Below are 21,442 nucleotides of genomic sequence, written 5' to 3'. Positions count from 1 at the left end.
TTTTGAAATTGTAAACTACTTTAATACCACAGTGGAGTCTACTAGCAAGACACCATTCCAGGAGTAAATAACAGTCTCAGTTTGGCATCTGTTTGAGTTGATGGATGTGACTCACTGCAGCCTGACTGCATGGGACATTTACTAAACTCCTTTATGTCATTGAACACCTGCCATGTCCGTTACACTCCGGTTCCTGCATCAGTGCACATCAGAATTGGAAAATGTTGGCAACCACAGTGACAGTCCCACTCCAGAGACTCTCAAGGGGACTGAGATTTCTAGGCCAGTCATAGATGCCCACGATTATACCTCAAGTCATCATCTAATAATGGGTGAGGTGGGGCAGCCAATATGAAACCAGGCATCTGGCTAGTATTACCAAGATTGTGTATAAGTTGCTGTGAGCGTCACTTACACCTTCAATAAACATTATCTCCTAGTCCTATGATTTTACTGTATCCTTAGCAAATGTCAGAGGCTTTGCTTTGATTAAGTTCATATATGCAGTATATTAGGGTAGATTATATAATACTTTCAGTTTTATGTAAATCACTTTTATACTCAAGACATTGTAACATTTGTAGTCTTTAATGTTAAAGAATTCATCTGTGGGACACCTGGGTGGCTCAGTTGGTTGGGCATCTGCCCAGGTCATGATCTCAGGGTCCTGAGATCGAGCTCCAGGTCAGGCTCCATGCTCAGCCGGGAGTCTGCTTCTCCCTCTCCCTCTGCCCCTCCCCCCAGCTTGCACATGTGTATGTGTGTGCGTGTGTATGTGTGTGCGTGTGTATGTGTGTGCGTGCTCTCTCTCTCTCAAATAAAATCTTTAAAAAAAAAAAGCAAAGAAAATTTAGGAAAAAAAGTATTCATTTGCACAAATCCTAAATATTTGAACAATTTGCTAATTCTTGAAAATATTATGGTTAAAGATGTATTCATTTGAAGAATTCTAGAACCATATGTCAAATATTATAAGCAGGTTAGTTTGTGGTAAGAGTGCTTTTATTATTTTATTGTAAGATGCTGCATCTGTCATCTTCAATATGGTTTAAAACTATGAAGTAATAACCTTTTACAACCATCTTAGGAAAGTTGAATATTTTTACTTATTTGGAAGAGTAGAGCTTGTAAGTCATCTTTAAAAATCTGCCTGGTAACCATTACCAGTGTGTTTGCTCTCCCCGTGCAGAGTCAGTCAAACCATCAGCTAAAGGGACGCTGTACCTGACGCTGTAGAGACTTCACACTCTTAAACTGAAGCCATATGCAAAAGAAATCCAAGCTTTACGCTCTCTGTGAGGCATACTGGACTTTCCAAAGAAGAAATCATATGGAAACCCCCTAGGACCAGGTCTTTGGTTAGGAGGCTTAAAAGTCCAAGTTAGACAAACTGGGACATGTTGTTATTCTTTGTTGTTGTTTGTTTATAACTTTTTATTTGATATAAATCAAACTTACAGAATAGTTGCAAAGCTAGTACATGGGATTCCTGTATATTCTTTCCTTAGACTATCAGTTGTTTTTTTTTTGTCCCATTTGCTCTGTCACTCCCTCCCTCTTGTCCCCCATATGTATGTATGCATGCTTGTATATACATATGTGGGTGTGCATCATTTTGTTTTTCTGAACCAGATACCAGCAAGTGAGAGATACCATGCTCCTTTATACCTAATACTTTAGTGTATATATGCTAAGTACTTGGGCATCCTTTTATGTATACACAGTATAAGCATCAAAACAGGAAATTTAACATTGAAAAATACTATTATGATAATAGCCCACAGTCCATATTCAGAAGTGTTCTTTATAGCTATTTTGCCAATCCCTAGATCACACATTGCATTTAATTTTCATGTCTCCTTGGGCTTATTTAATATAGTGTAGTTCCTCAGTCTTTGTCTTTCTTGACCCTACCATATTTAAAGACTGCTTATTTTGTAGACATCTCCATTGGATTTATCTGCAGAAGTGATATGTGTCCCTTCTGCAGGCCCGTGATGTCAGTTTGTCTCATTAGAGCTAATGCTAATGCGTCATTTTGATCACTTTGCTTAGGTGGTATCTGCCAGTTCCTCCACTATGAAGTTATATGGGTTTTTTGTTTGTTTGTTTGTTTTTGGCTTTTATTTTGTTTGTTTTTTTTAATAAATAGTAAGTAATTTGTGAGGTGACTCTTTGAGAGTATGTAAATATCTTATTTTTCAGCAGACTTTTACCCAGGAATTCTTGCGTCTATTAGGGTATCTGGCCCCGTTAGTCCGTTTTTATTTATGAGTTGAAGCTTGCCATTCTTTTGTATACATTTCTCTTAAACAGATTTTGGTATAACTTTAATTTCATTTTAAGTTAATTTGGTCTTTAACATTTTATGAGAGATTAATCACTTTGAACTGTGGAGAGGTTAAAGGAAAACTTGGTATTCCTGTTCCGATAGAGTCTCAATGTTATCTTCAGAATTCCTGCAAATTTCTACAATTTGCCTCATTTTTCTCTGAAACATTCTGAGCTAGTAGTAATGTTCAGTCTCAGAAATCAAAAATTGTCCCTATGAAATGTGATATGATTTGGAAAAGTAGACCAGCTAGAAATAGTCAAGTTTATTTTTTTAGTAGAAAATAGTCTTCAGTAATGTCATGATGTCACCATTTATCATATTAATGTTTCCCAAAAGAAGTTTGATTTTAAACGATTAGGTTTGATTTATGCATGGATTTATTTATGGAGGTTTATCATTGAATGTCAAAATTCCCTAAGACCTTTCCTTTGGCCGGTTTGCTGGTGGTTCAGAAATTTAGAAGAGACAGTGATCTGGTAATAAACAGATCATTCTTTACTACATCGATGCCTTCTTTTCACTTTTTTTTCATACCGTAAGTGATGCATCATCTATTTTAATGGAAGAAGTGTATGAATATCTTGTGTATTTAACCTCTAAAGGAAAAACTGTGGCAAAATGTATTGTTTTAAAAGGGAGCATGTTGCCTTCTAAAGTTAAAATAAGAGCAAATCTCCACCTCTAGGAAGTGTTGTGATTCATAAGATTGATGTCTTTTTGCATTGTTGACCATGTTAAAAAAATAAATATTCAGACAATGGGAGAATATATTTTTAAAACATCAAACCTCACCCAAATAAAAAAGCACTCTAATCATTTTGGCAAAATCACAACAGAAATATTGCATCATTTGTTTTAGTCCTAAGAGACTGAACTGGGTCTGTCTGTGTTTTATGTGGGATGTTGTTATGACATTCTTTTTTAAATTATTTGTGCACATGTGTGCATTAGCGTTGGGTAGATGGCTGCGAAAAGATATATCACTTTTCCATAGTCTTGAGAGTTGTTTCATCGGTGTTTGCAGTATTGGGTACATGTGTTCTTGTTCCTTACCCAGACAGAGACTCTGAATGTCTGAGTGGAGACCAGTTGTTTTAGAATTCTAGACCAATCTTGTTTTGTTTTTCAGCCTATGGGGAGTCAAGTAGAGGGACTGATATTTTAAATTCGAAATGAAAGTATTGAAAGGCTATCCTAATTACATCCTTTGAGTCTGTAACAAATATCTATTTAAAGGTGTCTTTTCTGTTGAGTTAGAGATTGACTCTTCAAAATCCTTTTGAAGAACACGCTTCAGGTGCCCAGTACTACACAACTGGAATTGGTATTTGAAATGAAACTTGCTACCCTTAGATTAGACTCCCTCTGTGTTGTACCAGTGGACAAGACCTAAAGTCAGTATGCGAAGCAAGAGGCAGAAAATTCAGTTCTGTATGAAGAGACTGTCTCCAGATGAGAACTGAAACAGTGGAAGAGCTAACCTCAAAAGTGGAGAGCTCCTCGTCACTAGAAATGTTCACATGCAGGCCTGGAGACTCAGAATAACTGTACGGTATATAGTTTTTATGACTTCATCTCTTGCAAATGTTGTAACATTTCCGTATCATTCAGTCAGTACATTCAAGGTTGAGTCAACATCAGTGTCCCCTCCCAAGGCCTACAGAGTACAAAAGTGTGGAGTTTTGTTATATAAAATGATGCTGTTTTACATAGATACCACATATGTCAAATAAGTAATTTAGAATTGTTTTAATTTGACTTTGAATCCCCTTACTAATAGAGTGAATCCATTAAATGGTCTAAATGACTACTCTGGTTATTGCTTATGATAATAAGAAAACATTAAGTTTTCGTGTTTCCTAAGGCCAAATCTGAAAAGAAAGTGTATTGCTGACAATGTACACTCACAGTTTGTCATGTGTTTATGCTTAGACCCACCAGCAACCAACTTGGAGAACTTGCTCATGCAGGCGGAGACTTACGGAGACAGTGACTAACTGACAAAGTTATGGTCCCTCCAATTTCTGAACACATAGATAAATTGAAGAGCATAACAAGTGGTGTCAAAGGGACCATGGGGGGTCATTGATTCTAGCCAATGTCATCCATAGTATCAACACAGAGTGTGTCGTCAGTGGCTTTTAGGTGTGTCTCAGTCAAGGGTGAGATTGGTCAGTGATTAGTAACTACCGGTAAATATAATATATATAAAACTCACTCTAGGTTGTCCCTATAGAAACGTCATACTCACAGTCTGAAGCATGGCCTTTAGTGCTTGAGATTTAGAGATAACTGTTTCGATTTCCTTGTTGTGTCATTGTGGTGTATGGTGGTGGTAAGAGTGTCACAGTAATTAGAGCAAACATATTACTCTTACAACACATGAAGCAGTCTTCCTTGTATTTTACCTACACAAAATCCTCTGATCTTTACAGTGAAGTAGGTGCTATTATTATCCCTCATATTACAGGTGAAGAACCTGAGGCACAGAAAGACTAACTACCTTTCTGAAAGTCACAGCTATTATGTCTTATCTTTTTGTAACCTGTAGACTGTATTTGTCCATGGAAGTGCATCATGTTTTGAAAACAATGACTTGTGTATGTGAACTGACAAAAAAAATTGATAATTCCTCTTACAGGAATGATTATTTAAGGAGCAAAACTACATGTATTGTGCTTTCCATTCATTTCAATTTGAAACAATGTTCACTTTCAAAATCCCTCAGTTGAAGAGTGCACCTGCAAAACACCTGTTAAAGAGTATACTTAAAAAATCATTCAGTTCTGTTGAGCTTTGTTTTGAGATATAAACAGATGAGCTCAGAGCGACCTTAATTTATTCCACTGGCTACCATGTCCAAACTAAGGTACTGTGGGATTTGTGTGTGTGTGGTATCTCTGTCCTCTTTTATTGTATTTACATGATAAGGGACTACTTTGACATTAATCTGCAGACATTTGATTGTTAGGGATCAGATTTTTCCGAAATCCATCTTTAGGATAGATACACAAATTTTATACTTCTCTTACGGTACAGCTGAATCTATGGATCCACTGTTGGCAAGATTAGGGTATTTTGAATATTATTCAGAAGTTATAAAGGATTTGTGTTTATTTATTCATCACTCTTCCCAGGGCTCACAGCGTACCTTTGCTGTGCAGGTTTTCTTGGACATTTGTGCTAACAAGCTTAGATGTTAACATTCCTGGTCTATTTCTGGGTTCTTTGATTCGTTACTTCCCATCCTTTCCTTACTGTTACACTGTGTCTTTTGTCTCTAGCCCCACTGAAACTATTGTCACTATTTGCCAAATTGAACTGACATTTATTTCAACTTTTATCATATTTGCTGTCCCTATTGCATTTGACTCGTTGTCTGCAACTCACTAGCCTGTTAGCTTCTTTAGCCGCACTCATTGCTGATTCTTCTTCTGATGCCTGATCATTCTTCTACATCTTCTCTCTTCACGGCCTCCTCTGTCCCTGCTTCTTCATAAAAGTTGGTATACCTCAGGTATGCCGCCTTGGCCCCGTCTTCTCACTTATACCTTTATCAAGTGACCTTATTCAGTGTTTCCGTCGTCACTCTATCTGCAGACCCATACACTCAAGCACTTGGTGGAAACTACTCATGGATGTTCCACTGGCATCTTAAAATGCAGTAAGTTTGAAACCAAATTCATTTTCTTTTCCTCTGAAAGCTACTCTTCCTCCTGCATCCTCTCTCCACAGAGCACCCAAGCTGCAAACCCAGATGGCATCCTTCATCCCTCCGCCCCCCACCTTACCTCACACCTCAGTGCCCATTAGAATCACTGTGTGGACTTTTTCTGTGATCTTATCCTTGGAGATTACTTTTCTCCAAGCTGATGGGAGCATTGGCAGGGAGATTCTGAAAAGGCCCTCCAGTTGGTTTTAAAGTTTGCCTCTTCAAACTTTAAACTTTTGGCTTCCTTACAGACTAGTCAGTCACCAAGCTTTGCTATTTTTCCCTAAAATATTTCTTGAACCTCTGCTTTCTTCTATGTCTGCATATGATTTTGCTTTTGTCAATGCATGTACTCATGAGATGTGGTGAAGCCAGATATCATCTTTTTGCTGCTTCTATTTTTATTTTGTGGTTTGGATTTTTGTTTGTTTGTTTTGGTTTTGCTTTTTTTGCTTTCAAACAGTGATAAGGAGGGGTTGGATTTTACCGAAGCAGTATGACTGTCCTCAGGCACCAGCACCATGAGCATTGAAAGGTACAGCATAGGGTGACAATTTTTTTGAGGTTGCGTATTTAGCAGGTGAGGTTTAAGTCTAAAACCACAGTTGAGACTGTGGTACACACCATTCAGCTTAGATCCTGACTGGCATTGATATTAGCTCACCCGAAGGGCCAGTTCTGCTGTTTTGTTCTGGGAGTTGTTCCTGAAAACCAAACGCAGAGCCCAATTTCTCTGCTTTTACAACTATTTTATAAGCATCTTATTGGCTGCATTGATCTGCTTTAGGTAGCTAGAATGACTTCTGTTTCCAGAAATTGAATTCAATGTAATGTACAAACCAGGCTTACATGTGAAAGAATTTGCTGTTAGAAGAAAAAATTTCTGATTAATCAACTTGTTTCTTTTCCTTTGTCTGTTATGCAGCTTCATGCAAACTTGCTGAAGCAGGTTTATAAATGCCATTGACCTTCTGGAAGCTCACAGAAAAGCAGTGACTCTAAACTGATTAACATTGATTGAACTTGGAGACTTGTAACAGCTGGAATATTCTAGTTCCCTAAAAAAATAACCAGACTGCTCATGATCATGGTTCATTTTAGAGAGTGGTGTACAATGTTCTTGCTTTAGACTGACAGTGATAAGATGGTGTTTGCTCTGCCCCCAAACCTGTCAGTCTATGGATGGCATTGATGTTTTGGAACCCATTTTCTAGTGAAAATATCTAAGAGATTTTTCTTCTTCCAGTCCTCTGGCTGGATTTTTCTTTTTATTTGGAGGCCTAATTCATGCTTTCTAGCATTAGCTCTTTAACCTAATACAAAATCATTTGGGATTAGGAAGGTCTTTAAATCAGACAGAAAGCTGACCTGATTGGAATTACTCAGTTATACCAACATTCTTTAACAAAATTTTTTTTTTAATTTGGATTTCACTGTAATGCAGATTTTCCAGCAACTCTGCCATTGTTACATTTTTAATAATGTTTCTAAATGAACTTCAAGGTTGTAAGATTATAGCACTTGGTGTTTTTTTTTTTTTTTTAAGTTTACATAGTCACATACCAATTTTGAAAATGATAAGTAATAGCCAGGATGATATGTTATATACCATGATGCACTACAGTTAAGAGAAGAATGAAGTCCAGTTTTACAAAGAAATTTCCTTATTCCTGGGGCCCCCGGGTGGCTCAGTTGTTTAAGCAGCCAGTTCTTGATTTTGACTCAGGTCATGATCTCGGAGTCGTGGAATTGAGCCCCGTGTTGGGGCTCAGCGTGGAGTCTGCTTGAGATTATCTCTCTCCCTCTGCCCCCCAACACTCTCTTTCTCTCGCTCTCTTTCAAATAAATAAATTTCCTTATTCCTTATCACATTGAACATATTCATATTTATTATTGAATTATAAGAATTATATCTCTATATAACTATATATAAACTCTATAACTTGACATTTTATTTTTATAGTTATCCAACAGTCTCTTCCTTCTTAATATGGTGAATCAGTAAAACAACAGTCACCTACAAATACAGGTTGTGTATCACAACGAAGAGCTTTGGAAATTTGGATTGGGTTTTTGTACATTTTGCATAAGACTTACGTGATGTTACAAATGAGCCACAACTGGAGGCTTAGTACCCAGATTAAGGAAAGTCATAATTATTGACATAGTTGAAAGTGCTTTTCTCACACAGGATTTTAGTGTTTCCTCAGTATTGAAGACACAAGGCATGCAGAGGTGAATAGGATAATCCTTGACTTCAGGGGATACAAAATCAATCAGAGACAAAGATGCATGAACAAACAAATGCAGTGAAATAATATCATTAATAGCTATGGTTTTTTTGAGAGTTTTTCAGGGGCTCAATGGTTAACACTCAAGGGCAACATTTTCGCCATCCCAATTTCTGGTTGAGGCTCAGATAATTCAAAGAGCCAGCCCAAGATCACATAGCTACTAGTAGAACTAGGCCTGAATCCAGATCTCTTATCCAAAGATTTGCTTTTATCTTGTATCATGTTGTACAGAGCATGTTGTACAGAGCAGGGGAAATACAAAGTTCAGGGGGAGATTGACCCTCTTGGCTTGGGGTGATAGTTAAAACTTGGGATGGATAAGTAGAAATTCAACAATTGGTTCTGAAGGGTAAGAGTGTATCGGATGGGTGAATAATATATGTAAGGTGTGGAGAAATTTGAATAGATATGACATTTTGAAAATTAAGAAAAAGTTAATTGTGTCAGGATGGTCTAATTCATTTATGTATTCCATTCCACAGATAATTCTTGGATGCCTATTGCCTAATAGGGAATGTTAATGAGTAAATGGAGAATGGTAAGAGATCAGGGTTTTCATCTGTACTCAGAGTGGAATTTCTCTGTAACTCACTAAAGACATGAACTATCTATGGTGGACTTTTTTTTTTTTTTTACTGATATTTTAAATTACACAAGTAATTATGGGAACATATTTTCAGTATTTTATTATTTTTTATTTATTTTTTGAGGGGGTATAGAGGGAGAGAATGTGGGGCTCAATCTCACAACACTGAGATCATGACCTGAGTCGAAATCAAGAGTTGGACATTTATCTGTCAGAGCTACCCAGGTGCCCCATATCTGGAGTATTTTAAAGCAAACTCCAGATATATCTTCCACAGGAGATAAACCGTAGAGAGAGATTTCTGCACAATATGTAGTTGAAAATTCCAGTAATTAGAACAACTCAGTAAGGAAGAAGTGGCCTTGTAGGGAAATGAATAGACATCACTGGAAACACTGAGATACATTACAAGCATTTTTTGTGGCCTTCTGGAAGGAAGACTGAAAATGAGATGAGGTTGTCAGGAAATGACCCTAGAGAGCTTCTAGATCTAAAATTCTACTTAGTTCTTACTGTGTACAGGAAAATCTATAAGTGAAGGTGAAAAGAGAGGAAATAGAAAAAATAGTTTTTGTTTACATTTATATTAAAAATATTTAGTTCATATGAATGGACCAAAGACATTTATAAAATTAAGTGAAAATTAAAATACAACTTTCCTTCAGTTTTTTAATATTTTAAGTATTTTATTTATTTCTTATCTGTTATAGATTCTGTTGTTTCAAAGTTACTGAGTACATATGAAGACCTAGAGAAATTTTGGCACATTTTAGAAGACTTTGCTATGGACTGTCTTTGATCTAACTCTGCTTTTCTAACTAGTGAAATTCTCCTTAGGTCACCAGATCCGTCGGATTAACTTCTGCAAGTGCCTAGTGTTAGGGGCTTTTTATAGCTCCCTAGACCTCTAGACATAGTGTAGTGTCATGAAGACAAAGACAGTTATTACTTTCATTTTCTAGTAAAAAGTGGCAGATGAAACAGTTGTGACTAATAGTCAAAATATTAATCTTCCTTGCCTCAGGCTTTTAGGTTTTGAAACTCAGACCAAGTGGAAAACTAGATCCTTTTTTTTTTTTTTTAAATGTTGGCCTCAGCTATTAGACACTAGACTGGTAATATTTTACTTTTCTTGTTGGAATTGGAAAATAATTAAAGACTGTATAGTTTCATAGAAGGCAAGCCTTCTGAGGACAGGGTTTGTGTCACAGCAGCTTTGCCCTGTCAGTCTGTCTGTGTCATGCAGGAGTAGGCTGGTTAGCAATTACAAACTGCTGAAGACCATTCGGAACAGCTCTTCATGTTGCCAGAAATAACTCACTGCATGATGGGGAGGGCGGATACATTTCTATCTCATTCCTTTTAAATCATTCAACCTGTTACTTTTAGAAAATACCTGAAAATATGACACTAAGTATGTCTTTCTTATGCATGTAGAGACATTAAAGAACATGGAATTTCTGCTACACAGGGCTGTCATAAGTGAACATTCCAGAGGAAGCTGAATGAATGCCTATGTCTTTTCCTCAGACTCATCCCTTCACCACATTTTTGACAAATAGCTCACTATTTTCTGAAGAGTACCAGTGATGAAGTGTTCATCTCCTGGCATGGCTGGTTACGTCACTGTGGGATTGCCCTAAACATTACCCATCCCCTTTAACCCCCTTTACTTAGAACCAAAATCTCTCTCTCCATCTCTAATTTCTGGTTGTTTAGCTTCCTCCTTCCTTGGACTCAACAAAGAAGTTTACACCCTTTTGACCCTGAGACCAGACTTTAAGAGCAGCTATGATATTTCTTCTTAGACTTCTCCAAGCTAAGGCTCATTTGGTGAATAATGACCTAGAATTTAAACCCTGTCTCCCCATCTGCTAGATTCCAATCGAGTACGTTCTTGCTGCAACAGGAGCTATTTCTCCAGCCACTAACCCATCCAACAACAATTTGTTGCTTGTATCAGGCACTAGGAATACAAATGAGAATTGGATTTCCTCTCTTTAAGTAGCTCAGTCTGTGGAACAGAATAGACACAATTACAAATAATATTAAAACAGTATGGTAGCTGATACTGAGTCCCACCTTCTCAACTTATGAACTGTCCAAATTTTTGAGAGTGGGAGAGCACATGCAAATTCTGTAGAGCAGCCCTTGGCACATAAAAAGTACTCAATAAATAATAGCTTTAATTCTGTATGCACAAGATGCTGTGGGGTCAGAGAGGAGAGACACCCAGTCCTAGCTGGAGACAGGACAGGAAATGGAGGAAAGCAGGGGGTATAGGAAACCTAGGAAATACTTTTTTAGGGGCAGCTACATCAAGGTTAAGTCATGAAGTAATATTGGGAATGGGTAAGATGAAGGAGATAAAGGGGGTAAAGAAGAGAAACATTCTAAGCAGAGGAACCAAAATGAGCAAGGGTAGGGAGATGAGAATTTGCACTGAATCTGCAAAAAATATCAGGAGTAGAGGTGGATAAATAGAAACCTGGGCAAGGCCTAGATTGTGTAAAGTGTTCTACTTTATTATAGGATTTTACTTTTTAAAAGATCTTAGTTATTTGAGAGAGCACACGTGTGTGCAAGCACGAGTCGGGAGGAGGGGTAGAGGGAGAAGCAGACTCCCCACTGAGCGGGGAGCCCTATGCGGGGGCTTTATCCCAGGATCATGACCTGAGCCAAAAGCAGACACTTAACTGACTGAGCCACCCAGGCGCCCCATATATTGTAGGGTTTTAAATAATTCCTTTACTTGGGATGTGGTTGTGAGGGTAGAGGTCATTGAACAGTTTTAGGGAATTGGTCAGATTTCTTCTGGATGATTTTTATTTTAATTTTTTTGTTTATTGCTGAAGTATAGGTGACACACAGTGTTATATTAGTTTCAGGTGTACGATATAGTGATTCAACAATTCTATACATTACTCAGTGTTCATCATGGTAACTGTAGTTACTGTCACCACACGATGTTATATTATTGACTATATTCCCTATGCTGTACCCTATATCCCCATGTCTTATTTATTTTGTAACTGGAAGATTGTATCTTTTAACGCCCTTCACCTATTTCACCTGTCGCACCACCCACCTTTCCCCTGGCCACCATCAGTTTGTTCTCTGAGTTTAACAGTCTTTTTGTTTCTGTTCATTTGTTCATTTGGATTTTTAATTCCACGTATAAGTAAAATCATATGGTATTTGTCTTTCTCTGTATTATTTCACTTGGCATAATACCATCTAGGTCCAACATGTTGTCACAAATGGCAAGATTTCATTCCTTTTATGGCCGAGTAATATTCCACTGTGTGTATACACACACACACCCACACACACACACAACTCCTTTATCCATTCTTCTTAAGTTATGAGAAGGAGCATGGATCTGTGTAAGACTGGTGGTGGGGTTAAGTTAAGAGGCTTTTATGGTAGCCCCGAGAAGAACAATGAAGGCATTTGTACCAGCATAAAGCAGGAATGGAGAGGATAGGCAGATTTCAGAAGCATTTAGGAGGTAAACAAACAGGATGTTGGGATAAGGAGAGGAAGTCAATAACTCTCCTGCTTTGGTATCAGATCATGGTACCACCAACAGGAGAATAAATAAGGGAGGTAGCATGTCTAGAGAAGGCTGTGATGAGTTCTATTTGAAAATATTGATCTGTATGGAAGTTTAAGATACGGGTCTGAAGATACAAGGCACTGGACGAGGGATGTGGTTTGGCCAGTCATGAGCTTGCAAGAGCCTGCTCTGGAAGAGTGAGGGTGCTGGGGAACGTGGGTAGAGAGAACCCCGCACATGTCTAACTGGTCTTAAATCTTACTAGGCCTAATTGTCCTTTACATTTTTTTTTGTAAAGATTTTATTTATTTGAGAGAGAGAATGAGAGAGAGAGAGCATGAGAGGGGGGAGGGTCAGAGGGAGAAGCAGACTCCCGACTGAGTGGGGAGCCCGATGTAGGACTCGATCCTGGGACTCCAGGATCATGACCTGAGCTGAAGGCAGTCGCTTAACCGACTGAGCCACCCGGGCGCCCCTTGTCCTTTACATTTGATGGAAAGAATAGGTGCTAACAGTGCAGCCCTCCTGTTATTCTCCTGCTTAGACAAGCTAATAACCTGGAGGGAAAAGAAAACCATGTTTTAATAAGAGAAAGAAAATATTTTATTTTTTATTTTTTTTTAAAGATTTTATTTATTCATTTGACAGAGAGAGAGATAGCGAGAGAGGGAACACAAGCAGGGGGAATGGGAGAGGGAGAAGCAGGCTTCCCCGCAGAGCAGAGAGCCTGATGCGGGGCTCGATCCCAGGACCCTGGGACCATGACCTGAGCCGAAGGCAGACGCTTAACGATGGAGCCACCCAGGCGCCCATGAAAATATTTCAAAGAGTGCAATTTCAAAGTCTCCTTGAGGAATTAATTGCAACCTTGCCTTAAGAATTGTAATGAGAAGTGTTTTCCTGATTCATTTATCTGTCCTAAGTTTTGTCTTTCAAATATGTGCTTTTTAATTTTGAATTTTTTTGCCAGTATCACCATAATGGCAGGAATTTCTTCAGAAATTTTCTTAGAAGTACTTCTCAATTAATTCTTGTGGGCTCTGTAGCCTGCTAAGGCATGGATGATGGCATGGACATAGAAAGAAAATAAGCTGTCGAGTCAGATCAGGATTTCATTTATGGGTCTGCTACTTATTACCTGTGGACCCTCTGAGCCTTGATTTCCTCACCTATAGAATGGGGTAATGTCCACTTTTACTAACTTATTCTAAAGATTAATTTAACTAAGAGGTTAAAATTATCTGCCATGTAATAGATGCTCTGTAATTATTGATTTCTATACAAACATTAGCACCACAGTCCCTTGTCATTTTTCATAAATGTGGACTTCAATTAGGGACAAACTTGCGTTAGAAGTCAGTTGATAGGGGAGCCTGGATGGCTCAGTCGTTAAGCTTCTGCCCTCGGCTCAGGTCATGATCCCAGGGTCCTGGGATCGAGCCCTGCTTTGGGCTCCCTGCTCCGCAGGAAGCCTGCTGCTCCCTCTCCCACTCCCCCTGCTTGTGTTCCCTCTCTCGCTGTGTCTTTCTCTGTCAAATAAATAAATAAAATCTTAAAAAAAAAAAAAGAAGGGGGCGCCTGGGTGGCTCAGTTGGTTAAGCAACTGCCTTCGGCTCAGGTCATGATCCTGGAGTCCCGGGATCGAGTCCCACATCGGGCTCCCTGCTCAGCGGGCAGTCTCCTTCTCCCTCTGATCCTCCCCCTCTCATGCTCTCTGTCTCCCATTCTCTCTGAGATAAATAAATAAAAAAAAAATCTTTAAAAAAAAAAAAAAGTCAGTTGATAATAACAAGGATGATGATGATAGGAAATACTGACATATTGTTTTACTGTCTGCCAGGCACTATTTGAACACTTTGTATCTATTAACTGATTTGATCCTCATGACAGCCCTGAGAGGTAGACACCAGGGTTGTGCCCATTCTACACAGATGAGACTGAGGCTCAGCGTTTACAGGACCTTCCTAAATTTGCACAGTTTGGCGGTGACCAAACTTGGATTGTAGATTCTTAAGAACTTTTTACAGTACCCCCCAAAGTGAAGCTTTGATCATAGGCCTCGGATGTCAGTATTTGGATGTCTCCAAAATATGTATAGAATGTATATGAATTAGCGTGGCTAATGGATTTTTAACATTAGCTAATATATTTTTTTAATTGTTTTAATGCTCCATTAACACGGTGACACTCTAAACAGGGTCTTTCTCTGATTTCAGCCTGTGAAGTTGAGGCGGGGAAAGTATACCAGGTATCCTCAAAAGAGCACATCCAGCCTTTCAAAGAAAACATGGAACAATTTATTATTCAAGGTAAATTCTAAAGAGACTTGTTGCATTTCCCTTCTTTTGCAGCAGAAAGGTAGGTAGAAGACATTTTTTAAAATATGCATTGGTTTAAAGGGGATTATTTTGGTATTACAGAAAAATCAATAATGTTTAATCATGAGTCACACAGCTGTGAGAGACTAGCAATTTGGTAAATATTCTATTGATAATTCTTGTTATTACTGTTTTTTAATGACAGTAAATGCACTAGGTTAAAATAGCACCTATTTATAAAGATATTAAAATTTTATGCTTTTTGTGAGTGAAAATTTGATATTCTTCTAAGTTTTAACTATGCTTATGACTTCAGTTCAACTGGGTATTTATTTAGTTTGTCAAAACACTGGGCCAAAAAATGACATATATTGATATTTTCCAGATCTTCAAAACATTACATTCTATTTTTTGTAGGATGTATGAATACCTCTAGATATTTAATACCTTTTTTTCCAGAAAACTTAAAAACTTAATAAATATTATCTTATTGACCCCTCCCATGACATAAGCAGGGATGAAAAATTTCAGAAAATATTAAACCAAAAAAAATTTGAAGGAGTAATATCTATTAAAAACATTTTGCTATTTTAAATAATTGAAACTTACAATTATATCAAAGCATTCGCTACTCAAAACATTTTTGTTTTGGAATGTTACATCTCCTCTGAAGATCAGATTTGTGTCATGCCATGCTCTGAGAAAGTTCTTGCTGTCAGGAATTCTCCTAGAGGCTGACATGGCTTGAGACTGAGGCCAAGTAGCACTCTGAAGACTGGCTCCATCCTCTGTTTATTAGGCTACAGTTTTCATAGATGGTTCAAGTGTCATTAATGATGATTTACAATGAATGAGTCATAGCGGAATTTGATTAAATGTTAAACATAGCTTTTTTTTCAGATGGGAAAATACTATTTAATCACTTAAGAGAATCATGAAGATTGAAACAGAACTTTGGTCAGATTCATAAATCAAAGTGATTGTCATTTCTAAATTCTCAGGTCCACATGACTTCGAGTGGAAAATCTACTTAGTAATCCCTAAATAGTCCTTGGGATAAAATCAGAGTCTTGTAGTTGGTTACATATTAGAGGACGCTGTAAGCTCATTACATTCTTAATGATGAATAAAAATGAGTCTTCCTTTCTTCATTCAGTGGGGCTTTAGGATCAAGAAAATGCAATTTTAGAGAACTATATAGGTAAAGGATGAGATATTCTTTTTGATTATGGGATAAAGGAGTCCTTAATTCATTAACTCAGTAAAGAAAGAATAAGTCTTTCTTCACGGCTCGTCTTCTAGCACTTTTGGTTACCTTTTTATTTCATCTCTGCTCCTATTCAGTCTGTTCTGTGATTACATGTTCACTGCAAAAAAAAATTGAATACCTCCTATCTGTTCAGACATTCTTCTGGGTACTGAGTTATAGCAGTGAATAAGAAAATGTACATTATCCAGAAGACAGACAGTGACAATAGCAAATTCTTTGGAACATCTTATATAGATCAAATACGTCAAAATGTGGAAGAAAAGGGTCCAGCTTTAAACATGAGTGCTTATGAGCCTATATTTAGTGACATATAGTAAAAACAATGGATTTCAAAATGTTTTTCTTAAGATAAAGATTTATGAATGTAGCCAATTTTTTTTTTTTTTGGTCCCACAATCCTTCTAGTTATCAGGACTAAATTCTGCAATTAAATTTATACTCTGAAAAATGCATTCCACCTTAGCACAAATAATATATGCCAAATCTTTGCTTATAATTAGGCTTTCCTCAATAATAAAATGGTATTCTTACATTAGCCTCTGTGCTCAGATTACCTTACATAGGTATGTTTTTATATATCCCATCAAAGTCTTCTTTTAATTCCATCAAAGTTTTTTTTTTGAAATGTGCCACATTTCAAAATCTAAAATCTCTCTCCAGCAATTCAAGAGACTATGCCCAGTACTGGCCAAACATTTTTATTGCATTAGCTCTCACAACATAATAGAAACATCTCTTATCCTCATAATTCAACTATTGTGTGGCCTATGGAACACACACTAAAAGTCTTTGGATTTTATCGAGCCCTACGATCCACTGATTCACCCATTTTGTTATTCCCTGTCTTGCCAGTTTTTCTCAAGCCAAGATTTTGTGGTCTCTGCTTAAACATCTCTTCCTTGGGAATGTCCTCACCCCTGCTCTAAAAGAGGCAGATTAGAGAATTGAGTCCTCCCTCTGCAAGGCATTCATTTTTTGTAACGGTGCAAGCTATGTACCATCTTTGGGAGAACTGAAGTGCTCAATTAATAATATTAACACTAATAAATAATGTTCTTGAATAATGTTATGAACTCCACCCAGCATTATATTCTTTATAACACTTACTGCTTTCTGCAGTTGTATTATTTATTTGCCCCTCAACAATGTAAGGCTCCATTAAGAAAGCAGCCTTGTTTGGTTCCTGGCTATCCCTATACCTAGAACAGTGCCTAGCATGTTGTACACACTGTCTTGCTCACCTGACAAAACCCGACAACCCTCATTAAGCCCATCTCTTTGCTTCCTCCATATTTGTGTCAGAGTAGCTCAACTGTTTTTTGAAGGTGGGAGGGTCCTTAACGCCTTAACTGGTATCCCTTTGAAGTTCTGACCACAGACCTGCTGTTAGAACTCATTTCTACTCAGCACCTCTATAAGATTGTCCTTGCAAATTCCGTTTTCTCAGTTTCTGAGATTTTTGTTCCTCTGTTCTCCTCTCAAACCTCCACAGTCTTTCTCTTCTGCTTCCTCCTTACTCTGATGATAACCCCACTTTATCCTGGGGTGAGAAAGCAGATGCTGTTATACAGAAGCTCCCACACCTCAGCATCATGGCTGAGGAACTTGGGCTTCATCCTGAATCCTTGGGGAGCAGATGTTTAAAGACTTAAGAAAGTTTACACTGGCAGCAGGTGGGAAGGACTCAATGGAAACAGATCAGACTTGGAGGCAGGAGGCTACTTGTAAAATTGTTATGGCAGATTGTTAGAGAAATGAGGAGGTCTTGTTCTAAGGACAGAGGGATAGTGCTGAAGAGAGGACATATTTAAGGGGTAACAGTAACATAGAAGAGAAATTACTTGGTGACCAAATAAACATAGAGGTGATGCATAGGTGTCCAGATTTCAGGTTTGTGTGGCTGGGGAGTGGTGGTGTTCATCACTAGGATAGAGAATATAAATATGGGAAAAGATTTGAATGGGTAAGTGGATAAGTGGATAGCATGACCATCGAGGATTGGGCTTCGTAAGCAAGGTGATTATTGAGTGGGTGTGATCACCTAGAATGATAACAAAAATAGACTCAGGATAGAATTCTTGAGGAGGATACATTTATAGGATGAGCAGAGGAAGCCACAACAGATGTTAGTGGTGAGTTAGGTTGAAAGAAAACCAAGAGAGGCCGTTGTGATGGAAGCCAGCATTAGAGTTTCAGAAAGGAGGGAGTGATCAGAGTAGTTAGTGGATGAACATTTTTCTTGGATTGGCACAGACAGAAACCAGTTTTCTGAGCCTTTAACATTCAAGAGAAGTGAGGAAATGGAAGGGCACAACTCTGCAACAATTTTAAAAGTTATTGCAGGCTACTGTAATGTGCATAAATGTTAGACAACTGTTTAATCAAAGTTACTATAATTTAGCTTATCTCTAATTTATGCCAACATATGTGATGATTTTATTTTTGGGATGTTTTATGAAGAAAATTAATTAGTAATCACCAGACACTTATCCAGCATTTATCTGCCATTTTTGTTAAATTTTCTTTTGTGCCTCTTCTTTTTTAAGTAGCAGAAAACAAGAGGGAAGAAGAAAAAGAAATAAATGAGACAGCTAGAGAACATCATGCTAAGCTAATATTTCTCTCAGAACTCAGCACACTCCTTCCTTTTCATTTTTCCTCTTTCTGTTTGAATACAAGTTGTATTATGGACAAAGTGTGCATATGAAAATCATGTTTCTGAGCTAAAAGTACCTTAGATCTAGTGGATTGCCTTTTATAGGTGTCTGTGTGTGGTAAGATTGCTGGGAAAGAGACAGGAGCCTAGTTCTATGTAGTTGGCCTCCACAGCCTTTTACGCATGTGACATATTTTGATAAGTGTAAATTTTAAAACTCAGCTCAACTGTTTTTTTGGGTGAATGGCAAAATAAAAAAAAAAAAGCTGGTTCCCCTCCATGCTATTAAATGAAGTAAAGTCCTTACTGTGATTTTATAAATCAGAAATGGCTAATGATATTTTTATTAGCCTGACTCTCCATACCTCCACCTCCTCTCTTCCCAAACCTTTCTTCCTTAAAAGAAGCTTAGTAAGTTGTAGCTGAACAAGAGGAATAGAACCAAGGTGAAGATGCATAAATCTGTAATCACATGCTTATCATGACGAAGGTGTTGAAACCTCAATTCTCAATATACAATCTTTAGTATTGGCAACTCTATGATTGAGAATGGAGAAATGGGGAAAGCAGTAGCATTCACTGTACCAAAGGCTGAGAAGTCTGCCAGAAGTATCTTCTATTGGAAATGGTCCCATGGTGCCCATGGTGCCCATATTCAGGGTGAGCATATTTGGTGGTGTTTTTATTTCTTTTCCTGCAAATATAACGAGAACATATTTTTAATGATAAAAAGAAGAGATGCATCTGATTTCTTGAAGTCTTTAATTGACCCTTTGAAGTCAAAAGAGAAACAATTATCTTTTAAGCACACAACTTTTTACTTATTATTCATGTAATGACAATAATAAATATATTAAGCCTTAATACCAATTCTGTTGTGCAGAAGAATTAACTGAAGCCATTTATACTCAACGTGATTTTAGTTTCATAATTCTTCAGGATAGGCTTAAGCAGTCGCTGTTATCCCCATTTTCCAATAAGGAAACAAAAGCTCAGAGGGCTCAATACTTGACTAAAATCACACAAGAGATGGCAAAGTCATGTTGAAACCAAGACCTCACATAAGAAACTTAACTATCTTTTATTTTAATTTAAAAATTGTTAAAATATCATTAAGGACTCCGGGGGATAGTGGATAAGTCAGTTCTGTAACGTCAGGTGGTAGAAACGATAATGCAGAAGAAATCACATGTAAGATATGCAATTTTTAAACTCAAAAGTCAGAACTGGAAAGTGCAAACACTTCTGTATTCATACAATATGCATGCCGACACTTTGCACCAGATAGACGAAGCTCTTTCCCCTGATATATTGATAAATGATGATTCCATTGTGCCCCTCCTGTCACTCTTTATATGGAAGAAGCATACATTTGAAATGATTCTTCTGAAAAGGAAACTAGTCTAGATCACCATTTCTCTCTGAAGGTTAGATTTCCACCAGCCACAGTCATTCATTCTGTACTGTGGATGAGAACTGATCAAAGAGCCTCTGAGGAGTGGTGGGAATTGGTTCCATATGAGATTTGCTAACAACGGCCTCCTGCATATTTCTACTTGGATGCTCGCACTGATGCCTCATGCTAAGCATCTCCATAATGTGTTCCATGTTCTATCCTCCACACTCAGTACCTAACAGACTCCAAATAAATGTTTATTTCATGAATGAATGAAGGGATGGCTTTATCCATTCAGTCAAGCTCCTCAGGTCCTCTGCCCTTCCTGTATTTTCTGTCATTGTGATATCCCCCATGTCGTTGTCCAAAACAGGAACTTTGGCCTCCTTGTTCATTTTTTAGTGACTGAGTGCAAGAAACAATTTTTAATAATGCATGAGTGTATTATAAAATTCAGGTATATAATGAAATGTAAGTCTTCTTACTATTACTTTCCTCTATTTTAGCCTATGTCATTTCAATGTCATTTCAGTTCTATCCTTCCAGAGGTAATTTGTGCATATATAAGCATATATATGTGCATATATACATATACATTTGCATTTATATATATTTTCCTAGTGGGTACATCCTCTACATGTTGTTTTTGTCCCTTGCTTTTTTATTTTTATTACAAAATATTTTATATTTATGTGTATTTTATATTTATTTTATATGCAATAGACATAGCATATAAATACATGCATATAAATTATAATTTTTTGTGCTTTATATTCATTTATATATAACCCAAAAATAAATATATTATATTATTCATTATTTGCTATTAAAGATGTTTTATAAAGTTGCCACAATACTGAATTAATTGACACTGAACCATTGCTCCTAGGAGCAAATGCAAGGTTCAGTTTCTTCACGGCTCTGGTTACATTGGTCTCGTTTTCATCAATCAGTCAATATACGCCATTGTTTTGTGTGTGTTCCTGTTTGAAGACACCTTATTTAATATCCATTGTTGATTCATGAGTACTGAACCCAACCGGCGGCACCATAAACTACCTGAACCAAGCGTACCTAACATACGCACTTTCTCTGTAAGGCACATCAGCCTTTTTGGTGCTTAGGAGTGAGCGCCAGACAGACAGCACTGTAGCACAATACTTGATGGCCATTTTTAAAAAGATAAATTACCACACACAAAAAAAGACACAAAAATGCAAAAAAAAAAAAAGTCACAATAGACTAAGAAAAGGATACTTATTTATAATATGAGAGCTGAAATAAGCCAGAGCCTGGCCTTGCTCTACCTTCACTGG

At 37.4% G+C, this 21,442-nt stretch overlaps 1 protein-coding gene across 1 annotated transcript in view; it reads left to right on the top strand.

The window, feature by feature from the left end:
- LOC102746294 (formin-2) overlaps positions 1 to 21,442 on the top strand; it is a 140,041-nt gene that overhangs the window by 20,082 nt on the left and 98,517 nt on the right. Inside the window, exon 4 of the mRNA XM_081824512.1 lies at positions 14,703 to 14,795. Coding sequence (XP_081680638.1) covers positions 14,703 to 14,795 — 93 coding nt within the window. The remainder of the gene's footprint in view (positions 1 to 14,702; positions 14,796 to 21,442) is intronic.

This window comes from Leptonychotes weddellii, chromosome 6, assembly GCF_054177405.1.
Source record: "Leptonychotes weddellii isolate Sample4059 chromosome 6, ASM5417740v2, whole genome shotgun sequence".
In the NCBI taxonomy this organism is placed as follows: Eukaryota; Metazoa; Chordata; class Mammalia; order Carnivora; family Phocidae; genus Leptonychotes; species Leptonychotes weddellii.
The sequence above is the reverse complement of the archived record's forward strand: the minus strand, read 5'-3'. Positions and strand labels throughout refer to the sequence as shown.